This window comes from Hordeum vulgare, chromosome 7H (assembly GCF_904849725.1).
Source record: "Hordeum vulgare subsp. vulgare chromosome 7H, MorexV3_pseudomolecules_assembly, whole genome shotgun sequence".
Taxonomy (NCBI): Eukaryota; Viridiplantae; Streptophyta; class Magnoliopsida; order Poales; family Poaceae; genus Hordeum; species Hordeum vulgare.
The window spans coordinates 405,889,802-405,912,967 of NC_058524.1; the positions used below are offsets into that span (position 1 = coordinate 405,889,802).

The window sequence follows — 23,166 nt, forward strand, 5'->3', positions numbered from 1 at the left end:
TAAGTGCCATATTCTTCAGCTCAATTCAAGGGTTCAACGTCGAAGACCATGGCTCTGGGGCGCTAGTCGTCAAGGACACCTGCATGGAGTTTCTCGACTGTCATCAATAAGGTCAGGCCGGCTCGAGTATGAGAGCGATTATAGCAGCGCGTCGGTGACTCCTTCTAACGGGCGGGAGTGGTTGTTCAGTGGTACATTGTACCTTGATGTAGTTTTCTTTGTACTTGGGATGTTTCGTAGTTCGATACACCTTTATAGTAAAGTGTTTCTTTAAAAGATGCCAAAAATTGCAAGGTATACGTCCCTATTATACTTAACATTGCCTAAACAAATGAAATATGATCAAACTAGAAAATTGTAAGGCCTCCTTTGATTTGTAGGAATTTTATATGACTTCCACCAGATGTGATTTTTATAGAAAATTATCCTTTAGAGCCTTTTGGTTTGTAGGAATTGTTTCTATCCTTCATATTTTGTAGGAAAATAAACATTAGTCTAAATTTAATGGAAAAACATTATCATGTAAATGGAAGGATATTTAAAAATAAAAATTATTTGGATTGCTTACCACATGTGTCACGTGGTAGACATCTCTTATTTTTCACCCCCTAAGAAAAACATCTCTTTGTCTATTCATATTCATAGGATTTGAGGTACGTGTAATCTCATTTCACTATAACTATTCTATTCCTATGATTTTCCTATCCTTATAAACCAAAGGAGGCCATTGTTCTCTTTTTGAGGGGTAGAAAAATGAAATTGTTTCACGAGGTAAATATCCAGGGTATCTTGCTGGATGGAGCAGAGCACACCACGGAAGCGTTTAACCGTTCGTGAGAAATGTTGCACTCGGGCCAGCGGGCGTATGTGCAGCAGTGACGAGCCCGTTTGTGCCGTAGCCCACATGAGCTAAGCGATGTTGTTTGGTTGTGTTGCCCCGGTTTACAGTTACATGACTGGTCTCATCCACGATTCACTAGTTTGCCATCACGAGAGAGTTAATTTGGCTCTCCCAGCCAGGCAAGGATTTAGCTGCAGTTACGAGCTAGCTTGCCTCCAAAAGCAAACAAATCATTACTCCACCAAACACATATCCTTGCTAGGCAAGGCTAAAACTGTCCTTGCCTTAGAACCAAACACACCCGAGGTGACCAATCTCCACTCCGCAGTGATGAGGTTTTTTGCGTGGTGAGGTATGGCCATCTTTGACTTGGCCTAACAAAAAACGAATTTGATCTTTTGCCCGGGGCGATGGCCCGTCGGTACTGTAACCAGCAGTGCAACCAACCAGGTTTCGGCTCCTCGGACGCAGGGCCCCCTGCACGTAACACGTGCCCCTCCCCTTATCACCTTCCCTTCCCCCGTTTGCAAACACTCGACTCCAGCAACATTTCGCGCCACACCCTCCTCTCGTTCATTCCCCTGCTTCCGTTTCCGCTCCCGCTTCTCTGCTCGCGCGGTGCGGCCACTACCAGCACGACACGACACGATGGCCGCCGTGTCCATGGCCCTGTCGCGAGCGCTCGCCGCACGACATTCCGCTCACCACCTGCAGCTGCACCACCTCCTCGCCGTCTCGACCACGCCGCCGCGGCTGCCTCTGCTACCGCGTGGGCCGCCAGCCGGGATCGCGCCTCTGCACCTCCCTCGCGGCGGCGGCACCAGCAGGAGGATCATGCCCGTGTGCCCCAGGCTTGGGTCGGGCGGAGCGGATGACCTGGCCCCGACGCCCAAGTCGGAGCGCACCATGACGGGCGTCGACCTGGCCAGCCTCTGGGTGGGCCTCGTCGTCGGCGTTCCGGCCTACTACCTAGCCGGTAGCCTCGTCGACCTCGGCATGTCGGCGATCCAGGGCGTGGCCACCGTCACGCTGGCCAACCTCATCGTGCTCGCCACGCTCGTGCTCACGGCCGCGCCGGCCGTCACGCACGGGCTGCCGTTCCCGGTGCTCGCGCGCGCCGCCTTCGGGGTTCACGGTGCGCACGTCCCGGCCGTCGTCCGTGCGGTCATCGGCTGCGGGTGGTTCGGAATCGAGTCGTGGATCGGCGGCCGAGCCATCTTCCTCCTCCTGCCTACGTGGCTCAAGACGCACGCGCCGATGCTGAAGCCGGTTCCCGGCCTCGGGGCCTCGCCACTCGAGATCGCGTGCCTCCTCGTGTTCTCGGCCGCGCAGCTCGCCGTCATCATGCGCGGCATGGACGGCATCCGCAAGCTCGAGCGCTACGCAGCACCGGTGCTCGTAGCGCTCACCTCCGTTTTGCTGGCCTGGGCCTATGTCTCCGCCGGCGGCTTCGGTCCCATCCTCTCGCTTCCGCCGCGGCTCGTCGGCGGCGACTTCTGGCAGCTCTTCTTCCCGGCGCTCACCGCCAACATCAGCTTCTGGTCGACGGTGGCCATCAACATCCCCGATTTCGCGCGGTACGCCCGGAGCCAGAAAGACCAGGTGCTCGGCCAGATCGGGCTGCCGGTGTTCATGGGCATGTTCACCTTCGCCGGCCTCGCCATAACCTCCTCCACCGAGGCCATCTTCGGCCAGGTCATCTCCGACCCCATCGAGCTCCTCAGCCGCATCGGCGGGCCAGCCACCAAGGTCCTCGCCATCTTCGGTATCACCCTCGCCATCATCACCACCAACATCGCCGCCAACGTCGTCGCGCCGGCGAACACCCTGGTGGCGCTCGCGCCGCAGACATTCACGTTCGCCAAGGGTGCGCTCGCCACGGCGCTGCTCGGCATCGCCTTGCAGCCGTGGCGGCTGCTCAGCTCCAGCGAGAGCTTCGTCTTCACCTGGCTGCTCGGAAACGCGGCGCTCATGGGGCCTATCGGAGGCATCGTGCTCGCGGATCACTATATAGTGCGGCGTACTGCGTTGGACGTCGACGCGCTTTACTCGGAGGAAGACGACAGCCCCTACTACTTCCAGGGCGGCTTCAACGTTGCTGCGATGGTGGCGATGGCGGCAGGATTCGCCGCCGTCGTGCCGGGGTTCTTGCACAAGGTCGGTGTGCTGCCGACAATGTCCAAGGCACTCGTCGTGGCCTATGACAACGCCTGGTTCGTCAGTTTCTTCGTCGCCGGCGCCACCTACTGCCTGCTCCGTCTCCAGAGAGGGGTTGAAGTGAAACGACAGTACAGTCGTGCCACTTCATACTCCTACTAGAGTGGGTTTAAATGACACTACATACAGCAATACTAACAAAACAAATAAGTAAACAAGACAGTACATCCATACATCTTAAACAGTAAAATATGTATACATTTATTAATCAGCCAAACAATTGCATAATAGAGTTTATATGCCTACATTTATTTTGTGAGACAGCATGCTACTGTATGTATGTTGAATACTCTCTCCGTCCCAAAATTCACGTCTTACATTTATCTACATATGAATGTATTTAGTCACGTTTTAGTATTTAGATACATTCATTTATAGACAAATTTAAGACAAGACTTTTGAGACGGAGCGAGTAGTATATACCTGGTTCAGCTATTTATTTATTTTTGGAATGAGATGGTGTTATTTGTGCGTCCCCAGTAGATCCTACTGCTGAGTGTGGACTACATGTATTTTTCTTCTTCACAGAGCCAAAACGCATAACAATACTGCAACTGACATCGTCTTTCCTTCTTGCCATTGACTTTTTTTTTCTGTGAGTATTGTTTTCTTTCTTGGAAGAGAAGAAAGAAAGGCGATCCCACCGCCCCCGCTGCTCTTCGGTGGGTCTCCTACGCCGACGACCTTGGTCATCCATGGTGGTGAGGGCGGTCGTCGGATCCATGCATGTGGATTGTATTAGGCTTTAGCAACTTTAGTTTCGAATGTTCATCGTCTTGGCTTCGATGGTGACGATGGCGGCGCTGTAATAAAGAATTTTTAGGTCGAGGCAATTGGTTATATGGGATGGATCTGGAAATGAGTTTGTTCAAGTAAGGATGGGGTGGCGACGAAGACATCCTTGTGGTGGACCTTTGTCCTATGGTTTTGTTGTTTCGACTGTTGGGGAACGTTGCATGAGAAACAAAAAATTTCTTACGCACACGAAGACATATCATGGTGATGTTCATCTACGAGAGGGAGATCGGATCCCCATACCCTTGTAGATCGCTAAGCGGGAAGCGTTAAGAAACGCGGTTGATGTAGTGGAACAGCTTCGTGATTCAAATCACCATCGTCCCACGATCCGTCCCAATCTAGTACCAAACGGACGACACCTCCGCATTCAGCACACGTACAGCTCGATGACGATCTCTGCCTTCTTGATACAACAAGAGGGACGGGGAAGTAGATGAGTTATCCGGCAGCGTGATGGTGCGCCAGTGATGGTGATGATCTAGTCCTGCAGGGCTCCGCCCGAGCTCCGCAGAAAACCGATCTAGAGGAAGAACTACGAAGTAGAGGTTTAGGGTTGCACGTGGCAAAGTTGTGTCTCAAAAACCCTAAAACCTCTAGTATATATAGGAGGAGGGGAGCGGCTCGCCTTGGGGCTCAAGGGAGCCCCTAGGACATCGGCCGAAGTGGGAGAGGAGGGACTCGAACTCCAATTCGGTTTGGGGAAGGAGGAGTCCCTTCCTTCCTTCCCACCTCCCTCTTTTTTTTCTCCTTGATTTTCTTTCCTTGGCCGAAATAGTCCACTTGGGCTGGCCTCACCAGCCCACCAAGGGTTGGTGCGCCACCCATGGGCTATTAGGTTCTCTCTCGGGTGGGTGGCCCCCTCCCGGTAGAAACCCGGAACCCATTCGTCACTCCCGGTACACTGCCGGTAATGCACGAAATCTTTCCGGAGGCCAAATGAAAAAATCCAATATATCAATCTTCATTTCCAGACCATTCCGGCAACCCACGTGACGTCCATGATCTCATCCGGGACTCCGAACAAACCTTCGGTCACCAACACCTTATAACTCAACTATACCGAAACGTCACCGAACCTTAAGTGTGCAGACCCTGCGGGTTCGAGAACTATGCATACATGACCTGAGACACTCCCCGGTCAATATCCAACAGCAGGACTTGGATGTCCATATTGGATCCTACATATTCTACGAAGATCTTATCGGTTGAACCTCTGTGCCAAGGATTCATATAATCCCGTATACCATTCCCTTTGTCCTTCGGTATGTTACTTGCTCGAGATTTGATCGTCGGTATCCCTATACCCATTTCAATCTCGTTATCGGCAAGTCTCTTTACTCGTTCCGTAATACAAGATCCCGTGACTAACACTTTAGTCACATTGCTTGAAAGGCTTATCTGTGATGTTGTATTACCGAGTGGGCCCCGAGATACCTCTTCGTCACACGGAGTGAAAAATCCGAGTCTTGATCCAGGCTAACTCAACGGACACCTTGAGAGATACATGTAGAGCACCTTTATAGTCACCAAGTAACGTTGTGACGTTTGATACACACAAGGTATTCCTCCGGTGTGAGTGAGTTACATGATCTCATGGTCATAGGAATGAATACTTGACACGTAGAAAACAATAGCAACAAAATGACACGATCACATGCTACATTTATAGTTTGGGTCTTGTCCATCACATCATTCTCCCAATGATGTGACCCAGTCATCAAGTGACAACACTTGCATATGGTCAGAAAACCTTAACCATCCTTGATCAACTGGATAGTCAACTAGAGGCTTACTAGGGACATAGTTTTGTCTATATATCCACACATGCATTTATGTTTTCATTCAATACAATTATAGCATGCATAATAAACGATTATCTTGAAACAGGAAATATAATAATAACTATATTATCATTGCCTCTAGGGCATATTTCCAACATCGACGATGTTTGCTCCAGCATCGGCGCAGAGCATAGAAGGTAGTCCAGGAGAGGATGCAGATTGTGGTGTGCATCGGCGGCATGTGGAAGATGGTGGATCATGTGCTGAGTTCATGGTTTGTGGATCGCATCTATGTTTTCCTCCTTCGACATTTTAGTCCTACGAGGGTGCCAGATCTGAAGTTCGATGACGTGTCTCGGGTATGATTCGTTCAACGGTAATGGTTTTTCCTTGGGCGAGCCACCTTGAAGGCCCACAAAGCTACATATAAGCAATAGAGCCTGGTCGAACTCGGTGAGGAGGTGATCCGTCATTTTTTCTTTGGTGATATGGTGGTGCGAGAGGCGTGTGACAAGCATTGGTGCTAAGCTCAAAGGTTTTCTCAGTCTTGATAGTATTTTCATTCTTGGCTGGTGTTTCTTTGTGCAAAGATTAGCATCATGTTCTCTTTATAGTTTTGCCAGATCAGTGTGTAGTGTTTTATGATCCTTATTGTCAAAATGAGACATGTATTACCAAGTGAAAAAAGAGCCAAAGTGCATAATGTTTAGATACCTTGGAACAAACGACGCACAGTGTTACCCAGATTCGGGCCCTCTCGATGGAGGTAAACCCTATGTCTTGCCTTGATGTATTGATGTTGTAGCGATTACAGAGTTGATCTACCTCGAGATCGTGAGATTGTGGGATATACCCTAGGGGTTATGATGTTGTGTATGACTATTCTACGGGCTAGAACCCTTGGTTTATATAGGAACCAGAGGTATCTAAGGTTACATGAATGTCGGTTACCTTCTATGGATTACATGTCGAACGAATCATCCTTTCCCTCGAGTGCACGCCAAGCCTTCAATAGAATCCGGAGTATTCATGCTTTGTCATATGGCCTCCGCATTCCTTTTCCTTGACGACCCCCAGTCTGACCCCATGGACTAAACCACCTCTGCTGGGACTCCTTAGTCCAGGAATCCCTTAGTAGCCCCCGAACTAGTCTTCGACGCTGGGCATGAGGATCTTCATCAGCTAATTATCTTCGGTCTTTGGTTCGATAGACGAGTTCAACAACTCTCGTGTAATGTGTGTGGCACCTTCTTCCGCCCGAAGTGTTTACCTGGGTTCGAGTAACAAAACATTGACCAATCCTGAAACAAGGTACTAACATCTTTTTCTGAATCGTCATATTAATGACATCACACCTATATTGGGGAACGTTGCATGGGAAAAAAATTCTACGCACATGAAGACCTATCATGGTGATGATCATCTACGAGAGGGAGATCGGATCTACATAACCTTGTAGATCGCTAAGTGGGAAGCGTTAAGAAACGCGGTTGATGTAGTGGAACGTCTTCGCGATCCAAATCGCTGCCGTCCCATGATCCGTCCCGATCTAGCACCGAACGAACGACACCTCCGTGTTCAGCACACGTACAGCTCGATGACGATCTCCGCCTTCTTGATACAGCAAGAGAGACGAAGAGGTAGCTGAATTCTCCGGCAGCACGACGGCGTGGCGGTGATGATGGTGGAGCTACTCCGGCAGGGCTTCGCCGTACCGTATTGATCTATCTACGATGTGTGATGAAGTAGTGGAGGGAGATAGGTTTGCACAAAGGCTTGAGGTGCAAAAACCCTCTCAAACCTCCACTATATATAGGAGGAACAAGAGGGAGGCTGCCTTGCCACCTACTCCAAGTAGGAGGGCTCCTCCTCCAATTCGGTTTGGTGGTGGAGTCCTTTCCTTCTTGCCCACCTCCTTCCTTTTTTCTTTTTATTCCTTTTTTTGCCTTGGCCGAAATAGGCTTATTGGGATGGCCTCACCAGCCCACTAAGCGCTGGTGCTCCACCCATGGACCTATTAGGTCCTCTCCCGGGTGGGTTGCCCCTCCCGGTAAAACCTCGGAACCCATTTGTCACTCCCGGTACTTTACCGATAATGCCTGAAATATTTTCGGAAGCTAAATGCAACAATCCTATATATCAATCTTTGTTTCTAGACCATTACGGAGACACTCGTGATGTCCGGGATCTCTTCTGGGACTCCGAACAACATTCGGTTACCAACATCAATAATTCAACTACACGGAAAACGTCACCGAACCTTAAGTGTGCAGACCCTGCGGGTTTGAGAACTATGTAGGCATGACCGAGACACTCTCCGACCAATATCCAATGGCGGGACCTGGACATCCATATTGGATCCTGCATATTCTACGAAGATCTTATTGGTTGAACCTCTATGTCAAGGATTCACACAATCCCGTATATCATTCCCTTTGTCCTTCGGTATGTTACTGGCCTGAGATTCGATCGTCGGTATCGCCATACCTAATTCAATCTCGTTACCGACAAGTATCTTTACTCGTTCCGTAATACTAGATCCCGTGGCTAAATCTTTAGTCACATTGCTTGCAAGGCTTGTTTGTGATGTTTTATTACCGAGTGGGCCCTAAGATACCTCTCCGTCACATGGAGTGAAAAATCCTAGTCTTGATCCATGTTAACTCAACGGACACCTTCGGAGATGCCTGTAGAGCACCTTTATAGTCACCTAGTAACGTTGCGACGTTTGATACACACAAGGCATTCCTCCGGTGTCAGTGAGTTACATGATCTCATGGTCATAGGAATGTATACTTGACATGTAGAAAACAATAGCAACAAAATGACACGATCACATGATACGCTTATAGTTTGGGTCTTGTCCATCACACCATTCTCCTAATGATGTGACCCCGTCATCAAGTGACAACATTTTTCTATGGCTAGGAAACCTTACCCATCCTTGACCAACAGGCTAGTCAACTAGAGGCTCACTAGGGACATTGTTTTGTCCATATATCCACACATGCATTCATGTTTCCAGTCAATACAATTATAGCATGGATAATAAACGATTATCTTGAAACAGGAAATATAATAATAACTATTTTATTATTGCCTCTAGGGCATATTTCCAACAGTCACCCACTTGCACTAGTGTCAATAATCTAGCCTCACATCTTTATGTGATTTACAATGTAATGAATCTAACACCCATACAATTCTGGTGTTGATCATGCTTTGCTCGTGGAAGAGGTTTAGTCAGCGGATCTGCAACATTCAGATCCATGTGCACTTTGCAAATATTTATGTCCTCCTCTTTGATGTAATCGCGGATGGCGTTGAAGCGTCTCTTTATGTGTCTGGTCCTCTTGTGAAACCTTGGTTTCTTCGCTAGAGCAATGGCACCAGTGTTGTCACAGAACAGATTGATTGGATCGAGTGCACTTGGCACTACTCCAAGATCTGACATGAACTGCTTCATCCAAACACCCTCCTTAGCCGCCTCTGAATCAGCTACAACGCTTTTCTTGGAACTGCACCACCTTACCGCACCCCAGTTAAGAATAAATACATATCCGGTTTGAGACTTAGAGTCATTCGGATCAGTGTCAAAGCTTGCATCGACATAACCCTTTACGACGAGCTCTTCGTCACCTCCATAAACGAGAAACATTTCCCTAGTCCTTTTCAGGTACTTCAAAATATTCTTGACCACCGCCCAGTGTTCCACTCCTGGATCACATTGAAACTTGCCTGCCATACTTACAGCCAGGCTGACATCCGATCTTGTGCACAACATTGCATACATGATAGACCCTATGGCTGAAGCATAGGGGACGGCACTCATCTTTTCTCTATCTTCTGCAGTTACTGGACATTGAGTCTTACTCAACTTTATACCTTGTAACACATGCAAGAACCCCTTCTTGGATTGTTCCATTTTGAACTTCTTCAAAACTTTATCAAGGTATGTGCTTTGTGAAAGAGCTATTAGGCGCCTTGACCTATCTCTATAGATCTTTATGCCCAATATGTAAGCAGCTTCGCCTAGGTCCTTCACTGAAAAACTTTTATTCAATTAATCATGTACGCTTTCCAAAAACTCCACATTGTTTCCAATCAGAAATATGTCATCCACATAATATTAGAAAGGCTATAGAGCTCCCACTCACTTTCTTGTAAATACAAGCTTCTCCAAAAACTTGTATAAACCCAAATGCCTAGATCACCTCATCAAAGCGCTGATTCCAACTCCGAGATGCTTGCACCAGTTCATAAATGGATTGCCGGAGCTTGCACACCATGTCAGCATTCTCTGGATCAACAAAACCTTCAGGTTGCATCATATACAACTCTTCCTTAAGAAACCCGTTAAGGAACGCCATTTTGACATCCATCTGCCAGATTTCATAATCGAAAAATGCAGCTATTGCTAACATAATTCGGACGGACTTAAGCATCACTATGGGTGAGAATGTATCATCGTAGTCAACTCCTTGAATTTGTGAAAAACCCTTTGCCACAAGTCGAGCTTTATAAACGGTCACATTACCGTATGCGTCTGTCTTCTTCTTAGAGATCCATTTGTTCTGAATAGCCTTGCGACCTTCAGGTAATACTTCCAAAGTCCATACTTTGTTTTCATACATAGATCCTATCTCGGATTTCATGGCTTCTAACCATCTCTTGGAATCTGGGCCCACCATTGCTTCTCCATAATTCACAGGCTCATTGTTGTCCAAGAACATGATTGACAAGACAGGATTCCCGTACCACTCAGGAGCAGTACATGCTCTTATCGACATGCGAGGTCCGACAGTAACTTGATCTGAAGGTTCGTGATCATCATCATTAGCTTCCTCTTCAACTAGTGTTGCCTCGACAGAAAATTCTTTCTTCCCTCCGCCACAATCTTATTGAAGCAGAGGTTCCGCAACCTCATCAAGTTCTATCTTCCTCCCACTCAATTCTTTTGAGAGAAACTCTTTCTCAAGAAAAGCTCCGTTCTTAGTGACAAAGCCTTTTCCCTCGGATCTGAGATAGAAGGTATACCCAACTGTCTCTTCTGGGTAACCTATGAAAACACACTTTTCCGCTTTGGGTTCCAGCTTTTCAGGCTGAAGCTGTTTGACATAAGCATCACATCCCCAAACTTTAAGAAACGACAACTTTGGCTTCTTTCCATACCATAGCTCATATGGTGCCGTCTCAACGGATTTCGATGGTGCCCTATTTAAAGTGAATGGAGCTCTCTCCAATGCATAGCCCCAAAATGATAATGGCAAATCGGTAAGTGACATCATAGAATGCACCATATCCAATAAAGTACGATTACGACGTTCGGACACACCATTACGCTGTGGTGTTCCAGGCGGTGTCAACTATGAAACAATTCTACATTGCCTTAAGTGAGCACCAAACTCGTAACTCACATATTCACATCCTCGATCAGATCGTAGGAACTTGATCTTCTTTCGACGATGATTTTCAACTTCACTCTGAAATTGTTTGACCTTTTCAAATGTTTCATACTTGTGCTTCATCAAGTAGATATAGCCATATCTACTCAAATCGTCAGTGAAGGTTAGAGAATAACAATATCCGCCGCACGCGTTGACGTCAGCTGTGCTTCCCTGGCAATGGCTCCAGAAAAGGGCTGATCCTGCAATCTCTAGTGTTAGCTAGACGAATGCTTATAAACAACTAACCTTCTCCTGCAACGGCACCAGAAGAATGCTGATAGCACTCCCTGGCAATGAAACTGGAAGAATGTTGTTGATGGCCCACCGGCGCGTGGGTTCGCTGTAGTTTTTGAGGGTAGAGTATTCGACCCAATTTGTAGGTACGCCAGACAGGAGGTGAGAGTATACTCTCAAGTATTAGCAGTTGAATTTGTCAGATTCAACCACACCTGAAAGATTAGTATCTACAAGCACAATAGTAACAGCGAAGTAGTAACAGCGAAGTAGCGGGTATCGGCAGTGTAACGAGCAATAACAGTGGCAAGGAACAACAATAGTGACAGCAGTAGCAAGTGGCAACAGTAGCAAGCGACAGTAGTAGCAACAGTAGCAGAACAAAACAAGTAACAGCAGTAGAAGCAGAGCAAGATAAGTAACGAAAGTGGTAACAGTAGGACAAACTCGTAGGCATTGGATCGGTGATTTGTTTGGATGCTATTCATCATGCAACAACTATAACATGGAGAGATATGTAGCTAGCTCCCATTCGTCAATGTGATGTAAGTATGCATTCCGTGTGTCGTCATACGTGCTTAGGGAAAAGAACTTGCATGACATCTATTGTCCATCCCTCCCGTGGCAGCGGGGTCCAAAAGGAAACTATGGGATATTAAGGTTCTCCTTTTAATAAAGAACCAGACCAACGCATTAGCACTTGGTGAACGCATGAACTCCTCAAACTATGGTCATCACCGGGAGTGGTTCCGATTATTGTCACTACGGGGTTGCCGGATCATAACACATAGTAGGTAACTGCAACTTGCAAGATCGGATCTAAAACACACATATATTGGTGACAACATAATAATTTGAGATCTGAAAACATGGCACTTGGGCCCTAGTGACAAGCATTAAGCATGGCAAAGTAGTAGCAACATCAAATCTCAGAACATAGTGGATACTAGGGACCAATCCTACTCATCACCGTCCAGCGAGCCTACGAATACATTACTCACGAATGACGAAGAGCTTCATGGAATTGGAGAGGGGAGAAGGTTGATGATGACGATGGCGACGATTCGCCCTCTCCGGAGCCCAAGACGGACTCCAGATCTGCCCTCCAGATGAAGAACAGGTGGTGGTGGCGCCTCCGTATCGAAAACGCGATGAAAACTTCTCTTTTTATTTTTTCTGGGACGAAAGACAACTTATAGAGCTGGAGTTGGGGGCGGCAGAAGCCTGTGGGCCCCACATGCCTGCCCACCGCCACCAGGGGGCGGTGGCGGAGCAGGGGCTTGTGGCCCACTGGCCCACCCCCTCAGGTGGTTTCTGGCGCAGGTAATTTTGATATTTTCCAAAACTGCTCCCCGTAAATTTTTAGGACGTTTGGAGAACTTTGATTTCTGCATAAAAATAACACCAAGGCAATTCTACTTAAAACAGCGTTAGTCCAGGTTAGTTCCATTCAAATCATGCAAATTATAGTCCAAAACAAGGGCAAAAGAGTTTGGAAAAGTAGATACGTTGGAGACGTATCACGCGTCTATGCTCATTGCTCCGCACACATCAGTATGTATGATCTCCAACAAGTCACTTGCACGCTCCATTGTTCCGGAGAACGGAGTCTTAGTCATCTTGCCCATGGGACATGGTTCGCATGTGTCAAGTGATTCAAAATCAAGTGACTCCAAAAGTCCATTAACATGGAGTTTCTTCATGCGCTTAAGACAAATATGACCTAAGCGGTAGTGCCACAAGAAAGTGGCCCTATCATTGTTAACTCTACATGTTTTGGTCTCAGTGTTATGGATATGAGTGTCATCACAATCGAGATTCAATATGAACAAACCCCTCATAATGGGTGCATGACCATAAAATATATTACTCATATAAATAGACCAACCATTATTCTCCGACTTAAATGAGTAACCGTCTCGCAATAAACAAGATCCTGATATAATGTTCATGCTCAACACAGACACTAAATAACAATTATTTAAGTTCATCACTAATCCCGATGGTAACTGAAGTGAGACCGTGCCGACGACGATCGCATCAACCTTGGAACAATTTCCCATGTGCATCATCACTTCATCCTTCGCCAGCCTTCGTTTATTCCACAATTCCTATTTCGAGTTGCAAATGTGAGCAACAGAATCGGTATCAAATACTCAGGCACTACTACGAGAGCTGGTGAGGTACACATCAATAACATGTATATCATATATACCTTGTTTGGCGTTGACCGCCTTCTTATCGGCTAGATACTTGGGGCAGTTGCGCTTCCAATGACCAGTCCCTTTGCAATAATAGCACTCAGTTTCCGGCTTAGGTCCATCCTTGGGTTTCTTCGTTGGAGGGGCAACAGCCTTGCCACTATTCTTGGAGTTACCCTCCTTGACTTTGCCATTTTTCTTGAAACTAGTGGTCTTATTGAGAATCAACACTTGATGTTCTCTCTGGATTTCTGACTCAGCGACTTTCAGCATCGCAAATAACTCGCCGGGTGACTTATTCATCCCTTGCATGTTATAGTTCAACACGAAGCTCTTGTAGCTAGGTGGTAGTGACTGAAGAATTCTGTCAGATATAGCTTCTTGCAGGATTTAAATCCCCATCTCAGCTAGACGGTTAGAGTACCATACATTTTGAGCACATGTTCACTGACATACGAATTCTCCTCCATTTTGCAAGCATAGAACTTATCGGAGGTCTCATACGTCTCAATGCAGGCATTTTTCTCAAACATAAACTTCAACTCCTCGAACATCTCATATGCTCCATGACGTTCAAAATGTCTTTGAAGTCCCGGTTCTAAGCCATACAAAACTGTACATTGAACTAGTGAGTAGTCATGCTTACGTGCTTGCTAAGCGTTCAAAACATCTTGGTCTACCGTAGCGGGTGGTGCATTGCCTAGCGCTGCATCAAGCATGTATTGCTTTTGGCCAGCTTGGAGGATAAGCCTCAGATTGCGAGCCTAGTCAACAAAGTTGCTTCCACCATATTTCAGCCTAGCTTCCTCTAGGAACGTATTAAAATTCAGGGTTGCTACTGCGCGAGCCGTTGATCTACAACACAAAATTTAGCAAAGATTACTTAGACTATGTTCAAGACAATTGAGTTTACCTAATCATATTACTAATAAACTCCCACTCAAATAGACATCCCTCTAGTCATTCGAGTGTCGCATGATCCAAATTCACTAACTCAAGTCCGATCATCGCGTGAGTTGAGTATAGTTTCAGTGCTGAACATCTCCATGTTGATCATATCAACTATATGATTCATGCTCGACCTTTAGATCTCTTATGTTCCAAGGCCATGTCTGTAGATGCTAGGCTCGTCAAGTTTAAACCGAGTGTTCCGGATACGTCCCAAACGTATCTATAGTTTCTGCTTGTTCCATGATCTTTTGGGTGACATTGTTATATATTTTTTCTACACTTTTATATCATTTTACACATATTTGTACTAACCTACTAACTCAGTGCACCCAGTGCCAGTTTCTGTCTGCTGATGTCTATTTTGCAGGGGCTTTTACCAAATTTTCCGAAGCCCGAAAAATTCAAGGAAAAATATATAAAAAATCAGCAAAACAGAAGCTTTCGGATCACCAAAGATGGGCCAGAGGGGGGCTAGGGGCTGCCCAGGCGACCTGCTAGCGCGGCTAGGCCCTAGGCCACGCTAGAAGGCCGCCTGGGTGGGCCCCACCTCCTCCGGTGCCCTCCTTTGGCCTATATTTAGGGCCAATTCTTTTCGTAACTTCTAGAATAAGCTGAAATAAGCTGCCCCCTACCCAGCTTATTCTAGAAGCCCAATCAAATATATTATTTTAGAAGCCTACTAATTAAGTCTTGATTACTAGGCTTCTAGAAAAATATTTTTAGTTGGGCTTCTAGAATAAGCTGGGTAGGGGGCAGCTTATTCTAGAAGCCCAAAAACGCTACCAAAAGAACTGGACCTTAGAGTCCCAAGAGGAAAGCCTTACACAACTTCCAGAATCGCGAATTTCTCCATCGTTCCGCCGCCGCAGCGCTTCTGAGATTGGGAGCGTTAGGAGACCTCTTCCCGGCACCCTGCCGGAGGGAGGATTGACCTCCGGGAGCTTCTCCACCGCCATGGACGCTTCCCGGACGTGCCGTGAGTAGTCCTCCTTGGACCATGAGTCCATGACCAGTAGCTATGTGATGTCTTCTCTCCAATCTCGTGCTTCAATGGTTAGTCCTTCTGAGCTGCCCTACATGGTCAAGGCATCTCTGTAATTCTCTTGCTATTGCTATGTTCGGTTTGTTGGGATCCGATGGATTATGAGATTATGTTCAGAGTTTTATGAGTTATATATTTTATTAGCCTTTTATATTATGTTCCTTAGTGGTTCATGCATGTTCTCCGTTGCTATTTATTGCTTTGGCCGAGTACTAGATTGTAACTCCAAGAGGGAGCGTTATGCATGATTGTGGGTTCATGCCCCTCGATGTCTAGCTTGAGTGACAAAAACATGAGACTAGGGGATGTGTTGTTGCCACGAGGGAGAAAACAAAGGTGCTTGTGACCACGGTTGCAAGGATTGTTTACCTTACGAATAGTTCGTTAATACAGTTGTCCGTTACTTTGAGTTTACACTTTGGGTGAGGCTCTCAACTTAATACCGGCGAGATGTTCTGGATAGATATGTCAAGGTGGATGATTAGTAAGTAGATGCTGATGAATAAACTGTCTACTTGTCTTGGCGTAAATCCCATTACTATTGAGCCTCTAACTATCAAGTAGCATAATTAGCATTGCAGTGCGTTCATAATTCTGTCAATTGCCCAACTATGATTTGTTTACCCAAGCATAGTTGTTTATCGTCTTTTGGGAGAGAGACATCACTAGTGAACATGATGTGACTCCGATCCATATCACCATCGTTGTTTACACCTCCGTCACTTACCGCTTTCATTTAATTTTCTGTTGCAATCACTATTACCCTTCCCGCTTGTGTTTTGATCCTTTGCAAACTACAAGGCCGGAGAGTTTGACAACATCTGTGTACTCGTTGGGAGAAAAGTTATTTGTTGTGTGTGCAGGTCCACGTCTTCTGCTAGCACGAGGGTGGAAGACACCGACTTGTTGATCCTAGGAGTCCTCCTGGTTTGATAAACCTTCCATTCTCTGTGTGGGGGAAAACTTGTTGCTGACTACATCTCAACCTTCCACTTCGGGTAACCAACAAGGTGCGAGAAGTATAGACATCATCTCGTCATCAAGCAAACTTTTCTGGTGCCATTGCCGGGGACTCCAGTCTTCAAGATATGGGAGTTGCACGCTATCCTTTAGCTTTGCTTTTGAGTCTTGTTAGTTTGCTTTCTAGTTTTTGCTTTAGAGTCTTATACCAAAAACCACAAAAAAATAGTTACTTTGCTTTGTCTTGTCAGTATGTCTAAATCCTTTGCCTCTAGTGTTGCACCCAAAGGAGAGATTCTCACCTTCGAACAAAGGGTTGGAGAAAGTTTGCAAGATACTTGGTATAGAATGAAAAATTCTCAAGATAGAGCCACCAAGAAGCAATCCACCACTATTCTGCTTATAATTTTTTATGTTGGTATTACTTCTTGGCATAGGTTTGTTCTAGACACACCAATAGGAGGGAATTTCTTGGAAGCTCCCGTTGGGGAGGCTCTTAATGTTATGGAAAATCTTGTCGGAATCTCACCTATTGTTGATATAAAGGATGATATCACTTTATCTCATGTTATGAGTAAATTTAAGAAGGTAGAGCTAGAGATGCCAAGCATGAGTAAAATTAATGAAGTAGATCGTAGGATTCAAGGGAACTTAAATAGACTTGAGAGCTCCATGAAAAAAATTTAAAAAACTTTGGAGACCCTTAAATCCCATGATATGGATCCTTCTAAGATTTTTTTTCACCAACGATCCTTCTAGGATTGATAAGATCGAGGATATTTTTGAAACTTTAGGAACTACTCTATCCTCCATCAAGACTAAAAAGTTAGAAACCCCACAAGGAAGGGACCTAGGTTCGTTAACGTACCCAAGGTTCCTCAACCCAAAACGAGTATACCTATTGCTAAGGGTTTCAAAACTGTGAATACCTTGGAAGAGATACCTCTCTTAAATAGAATTAGGAATGAAATTCCAATTGGTCTTACTACCTTTGCTTTTTCTCCTAGAAGTGTTGCCACAAAGCCTCTCTTTGAGAGTCCTCTTAAGACTAGTTGTATTATTGAAGAGCTCTTTGATGATCTTGATGATGGTTCAATTGATACAACTTGATCTTCTTGCATTATGCCTAGCTCAAAGGCATAAAAGAAATCTCTTGTTGGGAGGCAGCCCAATTTTTTTACTTTCAATTTTAGTGGTCTTGCTGCTTGTTACTACTGTAGCAACATCATTGTATCTTTATTTTTAAGCTTTGTGCCAAGTTATAGCCTCCGATTGCAAGAAAGTTCAAAAATTGTGACACGATGTCCAGAAATAGATTCTGTTTGCGTGACGGAAAACTTCGCCAAAAATCACCAAATCATCTTTTTGATCTGAATTGTTTTGACAACGTGCTCTACATAATTTCCTTTCTCGCATCTGTTCTGAGTTTTTTTAATTTGATTTGCAGAAGTCCCCCGAATAAATTATTTACTACCTGATGTTCTGTTTTTCACAGATTGTGCCATGTTTTGCGTTTCATTGTTTTGCAAATCCTAAGCTTACTTTTTATTTGCAAAAACCTTTTGGCAATCATGAGAAGTAGTAGCTTTTCATGAAAATATTTATTTCTAGCAGGTAATGAATTCTTTTATTAAGGGTACTAACCACTCTAATCAACTTATGATGAGTTTCGTATGAAGGGAGTTCTCAAGTATGCGATGGGAGATGATGAAAGAGGATACATGAGTTTCAAGCTCTCAAGCTTGGGGATGCCCCCATGCACCCCAAGAAATATTCAAGGAGACTCAAGTGTCTAAGCTTGGGGATGCCCCTGTGCATCCCCTTCTCTATCAACAATCGTCTGTTCGTCCATCTCCATGCTATATTTTTATCACTTCATATGTTATGCGCTAGGCTTGGAGCGTCCCGGTATTTGCTTTTTAGTTTTTTTTAGTTTTGCTTGGTGTTCATAACAAGTCAGAACCTATCCTACCTTGTTTGGGAGAGATACACGCTCCATTCCACTCTAGAACACAACATAGGTTTTCATGCTTATCTTTTTTGTGTGTTCTCTATCTTTTCGTAGCTACTGTCATGCTTAGCTCTTAGTTTTCATGCTTATCTTTTTAAGAGATTTTATTTAGGTTGCTTTTGGAAATCTCTTGATTTATCATGCTTATCTTGTTTAGAGAGTTGGCTCGTTGCACTGAGTTGTGTGTCTTGCATGAGTAGGTAATTAAGATTGCTATTTAAGTATAGTAGTAACTTTTAATAGTTTTGAGGTATTGATTTGAGAAATGTTTGGACTATTGGTGCCAAGAGATTGAGCCTATTAGTGATAGGTGTCGTATTTTGGGACATTCGTGTGTTTTTCAAAAACTAAAAATTAGTTGAGAACTCTAGCTACTAAATTGATCGCTATCCTCTGGAGGGGTTGGAATATATAGAGTACCCTCACGTTACCATGAGTCGAGGATGCGGAAGGATAACCAAACCCCCAAACACTCCTCCTGAGGGTACTTGTCTCTTTGTGAACCTCCTAACTAGATAGAGAGTTACCGTTAATAAGTGTATGAGTTCTTCGGACTAATGTGAGTATTCGATTGTTGGCACTTCCACCATCCATATTTTGCTAGCCTCTTCGGTACCATGCATTGCCCTTTCTCACCTTGAGAGTTGGTGCAAACTCCACCGGTGCATCCAAACCCATGACATGATACGCTCTGTCATACATAAGCCTCATTATATCTTTCCTCAAAACAGCCACCGTACCTACCTATTAAGGCATTTTCATAGCCTTTCCGAGATACATTGCCATGCAACATCCACCATCTCATGACTTGATCTTCATGTCATACATGCTTTTGCTTGATCGTAGAGCCGAACGATAGTTGGCCCTTGCCCCAATTATTGCTACATGACGCGCTAGTATCATTGCATATCCTGCTACAGTGGCAGAGGCATACATTTGCATACATCATGATAGTTTTCACTTGTTTTTATGTTGAGCACTTCTTATAAAGTGTGATGAACTTCTTTTCATTCATGTAAAACGTAGAGTGTTGCCCTTAAGTGAGGAAAAGATCCCAAAGAGGACAAACAAAAGATCCCAAAGAGGATAGATGAGTGATAAACAGAAAGAGCCAAATAGGCCACAAAAAAATTAAAAAAAGAGAAAAATAAAAATAAAAAGAGAGAAGGGGGAAGAGGGGAAACACTACTATTCCTTTGAAAGATCCACACTCGTACTCCATTGCTATATTTGTACTACATAGAGATTATCATTCATGCATAACTATGTGGGGGACCCTTACACTATAGAACTTGATTTGCATATTCCAATGATGAGCCTCCTCAAATGAGCTCTAGGTCTTCATGAGCAAACAAGTTGGATGCACCCCCACTAGTTCCATTGGAGAGCTTACCTTATCTCATATGTGCATCCATTACATGGCAATCCCTACTCCTCACATCATATCTATCATTTGACTTTCTCTCGCCTATGGTTGTCCTCATTGATGTGAGCCTTTCACACCTTTTTGTCTTCCTTCCCCATCATTGTTCTATTTGCCATCCTAAGTGCCAACATATCTTGCTTACGCTCATCCATTGCATGAGTGCTCAAAGTCGAAAGGGAGAGGATCATTTTGACTTGTGCCTGACTAGTGGCCTCGGGATGAGTCAAAATAAGATTCCCAAGGAGACCAAGTGTGAAATTTTAGTAAATTGAGTTCTCAATTAAAAAATATTTTATGATATCAACCCATCTCCCACTTCTTGCACACAAACACCATTTGGAGACATTCGAGTCACAAACAGCGAGAGCTCTTGCACCTTTATGTTCTTACTTTGCTAAACTCAATACTAGATATAGACTCTTGCTTGTTATTATCTTGACTTGAATTGCATATCTTACTTGATTTACTTTGAAGTTCTTATATGTGTGTTAGCATGTCACCACAGAAATTATTGTGTTATCCTTTATCTACTCGGGGACGAGCAGAAATTAAGCTTGGGGATGATGATACGTCCCAAACATATCTACAATTTCTGCTTGTTCCATGATCTTTTGGGAGACATTGTTATATGTTTTGCTATACTTTTATATAATTTTACACATATTTGGACTAACCTACTAACTTAGTGCAACCAGTGCCAGTTTTCTGTCTGCTGATGTATATTTTGCAGGGGCTTTTACCAATTTTCTAAAGCCCAAAAAATTCTAGGATAGATATATAAATAATCAGCGAAACATAAGCTTCCGGATCACCTAAGATGGGCTAGAGGGGGGCCAGGGGCTGCCCATGCGACCTGCTGGCGCGGCGAGGCCCGAGGCCATGCCAGGAGGCCGCCTGGGTGGGCCCCACCTCCTCTGGTGCCCTCCTTTGGCCTATACCTAGAGTCCCGAGAGGAAACCCTTACACAACTTCCAGAATCGTGAATTTCTCCAATGTTCCGCCGCCGCAACGCTTCTCAGATCGGGAGCGTCAGGAGACCTCTTCCCGGCACCCTGCCGGAGGGAGGATTGACCTCTGGGAGCTTCTCCACCGCCATGGACGCTTTCTAAACGTGCCATGAGTAGTCCTCCTTGGACCACGAGTCCATGACCAGTAGCTATGAGATGTCTTCTCTCCAATCTTGAGCTTCAATGGTTAGTCCTTGTGAGCTGCCCTACATGGTCAAGGCATCTATGTAATTATCTTGCTATTGCTATGCTCGGTTTGTTGGGATCCGATGAATTATGATATTATGTTCATATTTTTATGAGTTATATATTTGATTATCCTTTTATATTATGTTCCTTAGTGATTCATGCATGTTCTCCGTTGCTATTTATTGCTTTGGCCGAGTACTAGATTGTAACTCCAAGAGGGAGCGTTATGCATGATTGTGGGTTCATGCCCCTCGATGTCTAACTTGAGTGACAGAAACATGAGACTAGGGGATGTGCTGTTGCCACGAGGGAGGAAACAACGATGCTTGTGACCACGGTTGCAAGGATTGTTTACCTTATGCATAGTTTGTTAATGCAGTTGTCCGTTCCTTGGATTTACACTTTGGGTGGGGCTCGCAACTTAATACCGGAGAGATGTTATGGATAGATATCTCAAGGTGGATGATTAGTAAGTAGATTCTGATGAATAAACAGTCTAGTTGTCTTGGCGTACTGCCCATTACTATTGAGCCTCTAACTATCAAGTAGTATAATTAGATTGCGGTGCGTTCATAATTCTGTCAATTGCCCAACTGTGATTTGTTTACCTAAGCATAGTTGTTTGTCGTCTTTTGGGAGAGATACATCACTAGTGAACATCATGTAACTCCGGTCCATATCACTATCATTGTTTACACCTCCATCATTTACTTTTCCGTTGCAATCACTATTACCCTTCCCGCTTGTGTTTTGATCCTTTGCAAACTACAAGGCTGGAGAGATTGACATCCTCTCTGTACTCGTTGGAAGCAAAGTTATTTGTTGTGTGTGCAGGTCCACGTCTTCTGCTAGCGCCAGGGTGGAAGACCCCTACTTGTTGATCCTAGGAGTCCTCCTGGTTCGATAAACCTTACATTCTCTGTGTGAGGGAAAACTTGCTGCTGACTACATCTCAACCTTCCACTTGGGGTAACCAACAAGGTGAGAGAAGTATATACATCATCTCGTCATCAGTTCCGCGTGTGCAACTGTTTTGCACCCGTTGTATGTGAACTTGAGTCTATCACACCCGATCATCATGTAGTGTCTCAAAACGACGAACTGTCGCAACAGTGCACAGTCGGGTAGAACACAATTTTATCTTAAAATTTTAGTGTGGGATCACCTTATAATGCTACCGTCGTTCTTAAGCAAAATATGGTGCATAAAAGGATTAACATCACATGCAAATCATAAGTGACATGATATGGCCATGATATTGTGCTTCCTGATCTCCATCACCAAAGCACCGGCATGATCTCCATCATCACTGGCGTCACACCATGATCTCCATCATTGTGCCACCATCGAGGTTGTCGTGCTATCTATGCTATTACTACTAAAGCTACCACCTAGCAATATAGTAAACGCATGTGCAAGCACAAAAGTTAGTTTAAAGACAACCCTATGGCTCCTGCCGGTTGCCATAGCATCGACGTGCAAGTCGATATTTAACTATTACAACATGATCATCTCATACATCCAATATATCATATCATGTCTTTGGCCATATCATATCGCATGCATACCCTGCAAAAACAAGTTAGACGTCCTCTAATTTGTTGTTGCATGTTTTACATGGCTGCTATGGGTATCTAGTATGATCGCATCTTACTTACGCAAAGCCACAACGGTGATATTCAAATTGCTATTTAACCTTCTCCAAGGACCACCTCGACCAAATCCGATTCAACTAAAGTTGAGGAAACAGACACCCGCCAGTCATCTTTATGCAACAAGTTGCATGTCTGTCGATGAAACCGGTCTCTCGTAAGCGTTGAATACCGCCGAATCAAGAAAAGACTAAGGAGGGCAACAAATTGAATATCAACTCCCACAAACTCTTTTGTGTTCTACTCTAGATATCATCTACGCATGAACCTAGTGTAACGACTAAGATGCGGTCCTTTCCGATTTAGGGAACGAGGCCCCAAAATGGAAAGAAGCGCATCTAAGCGTTTCGCAAGCAAGATAAACATAGCACATACATAATTTAAGAATGACAAATAGGGAATCATTTGC

General features: G+C 44.9%; 1 protein-coding gene across 1 annotated transcript; it reads left to right on the forward strand.

Annotated features, from left to right (window-relative positions):
• The first annotated feature begins 1,423 nt into the window (after positions 1–1,423).
• Positions 1,424–3,485, forward strand: LOC123412143 (purine-uracil permease NCS1-like). The gene has a single exon (XM_045105093.1). The coding sequence runs from the start codon at positions 1,490–1,492 to the stop codon at positions 3,158–3,160; it is 1,671 nt and encodes a 556-aa protein (XP_044961028.1). The 5' UTR covers positions 1,424–1,489; the 3' UTR covers positions 3,161–3,485.
• Positions 3,486–23,166: the final 19,681 nt, after the last annotated feature.

Bases quoted from the DNA above. Each gene is read 5' to 3' on its own strand.
- LOC123412143 (XM_045105093.1), top strand. From the start codon at position 1,490: ATGGCCGCCGTGTCCATGGCCCTGTCGCGAGCGCTCGCCGCACGACAT.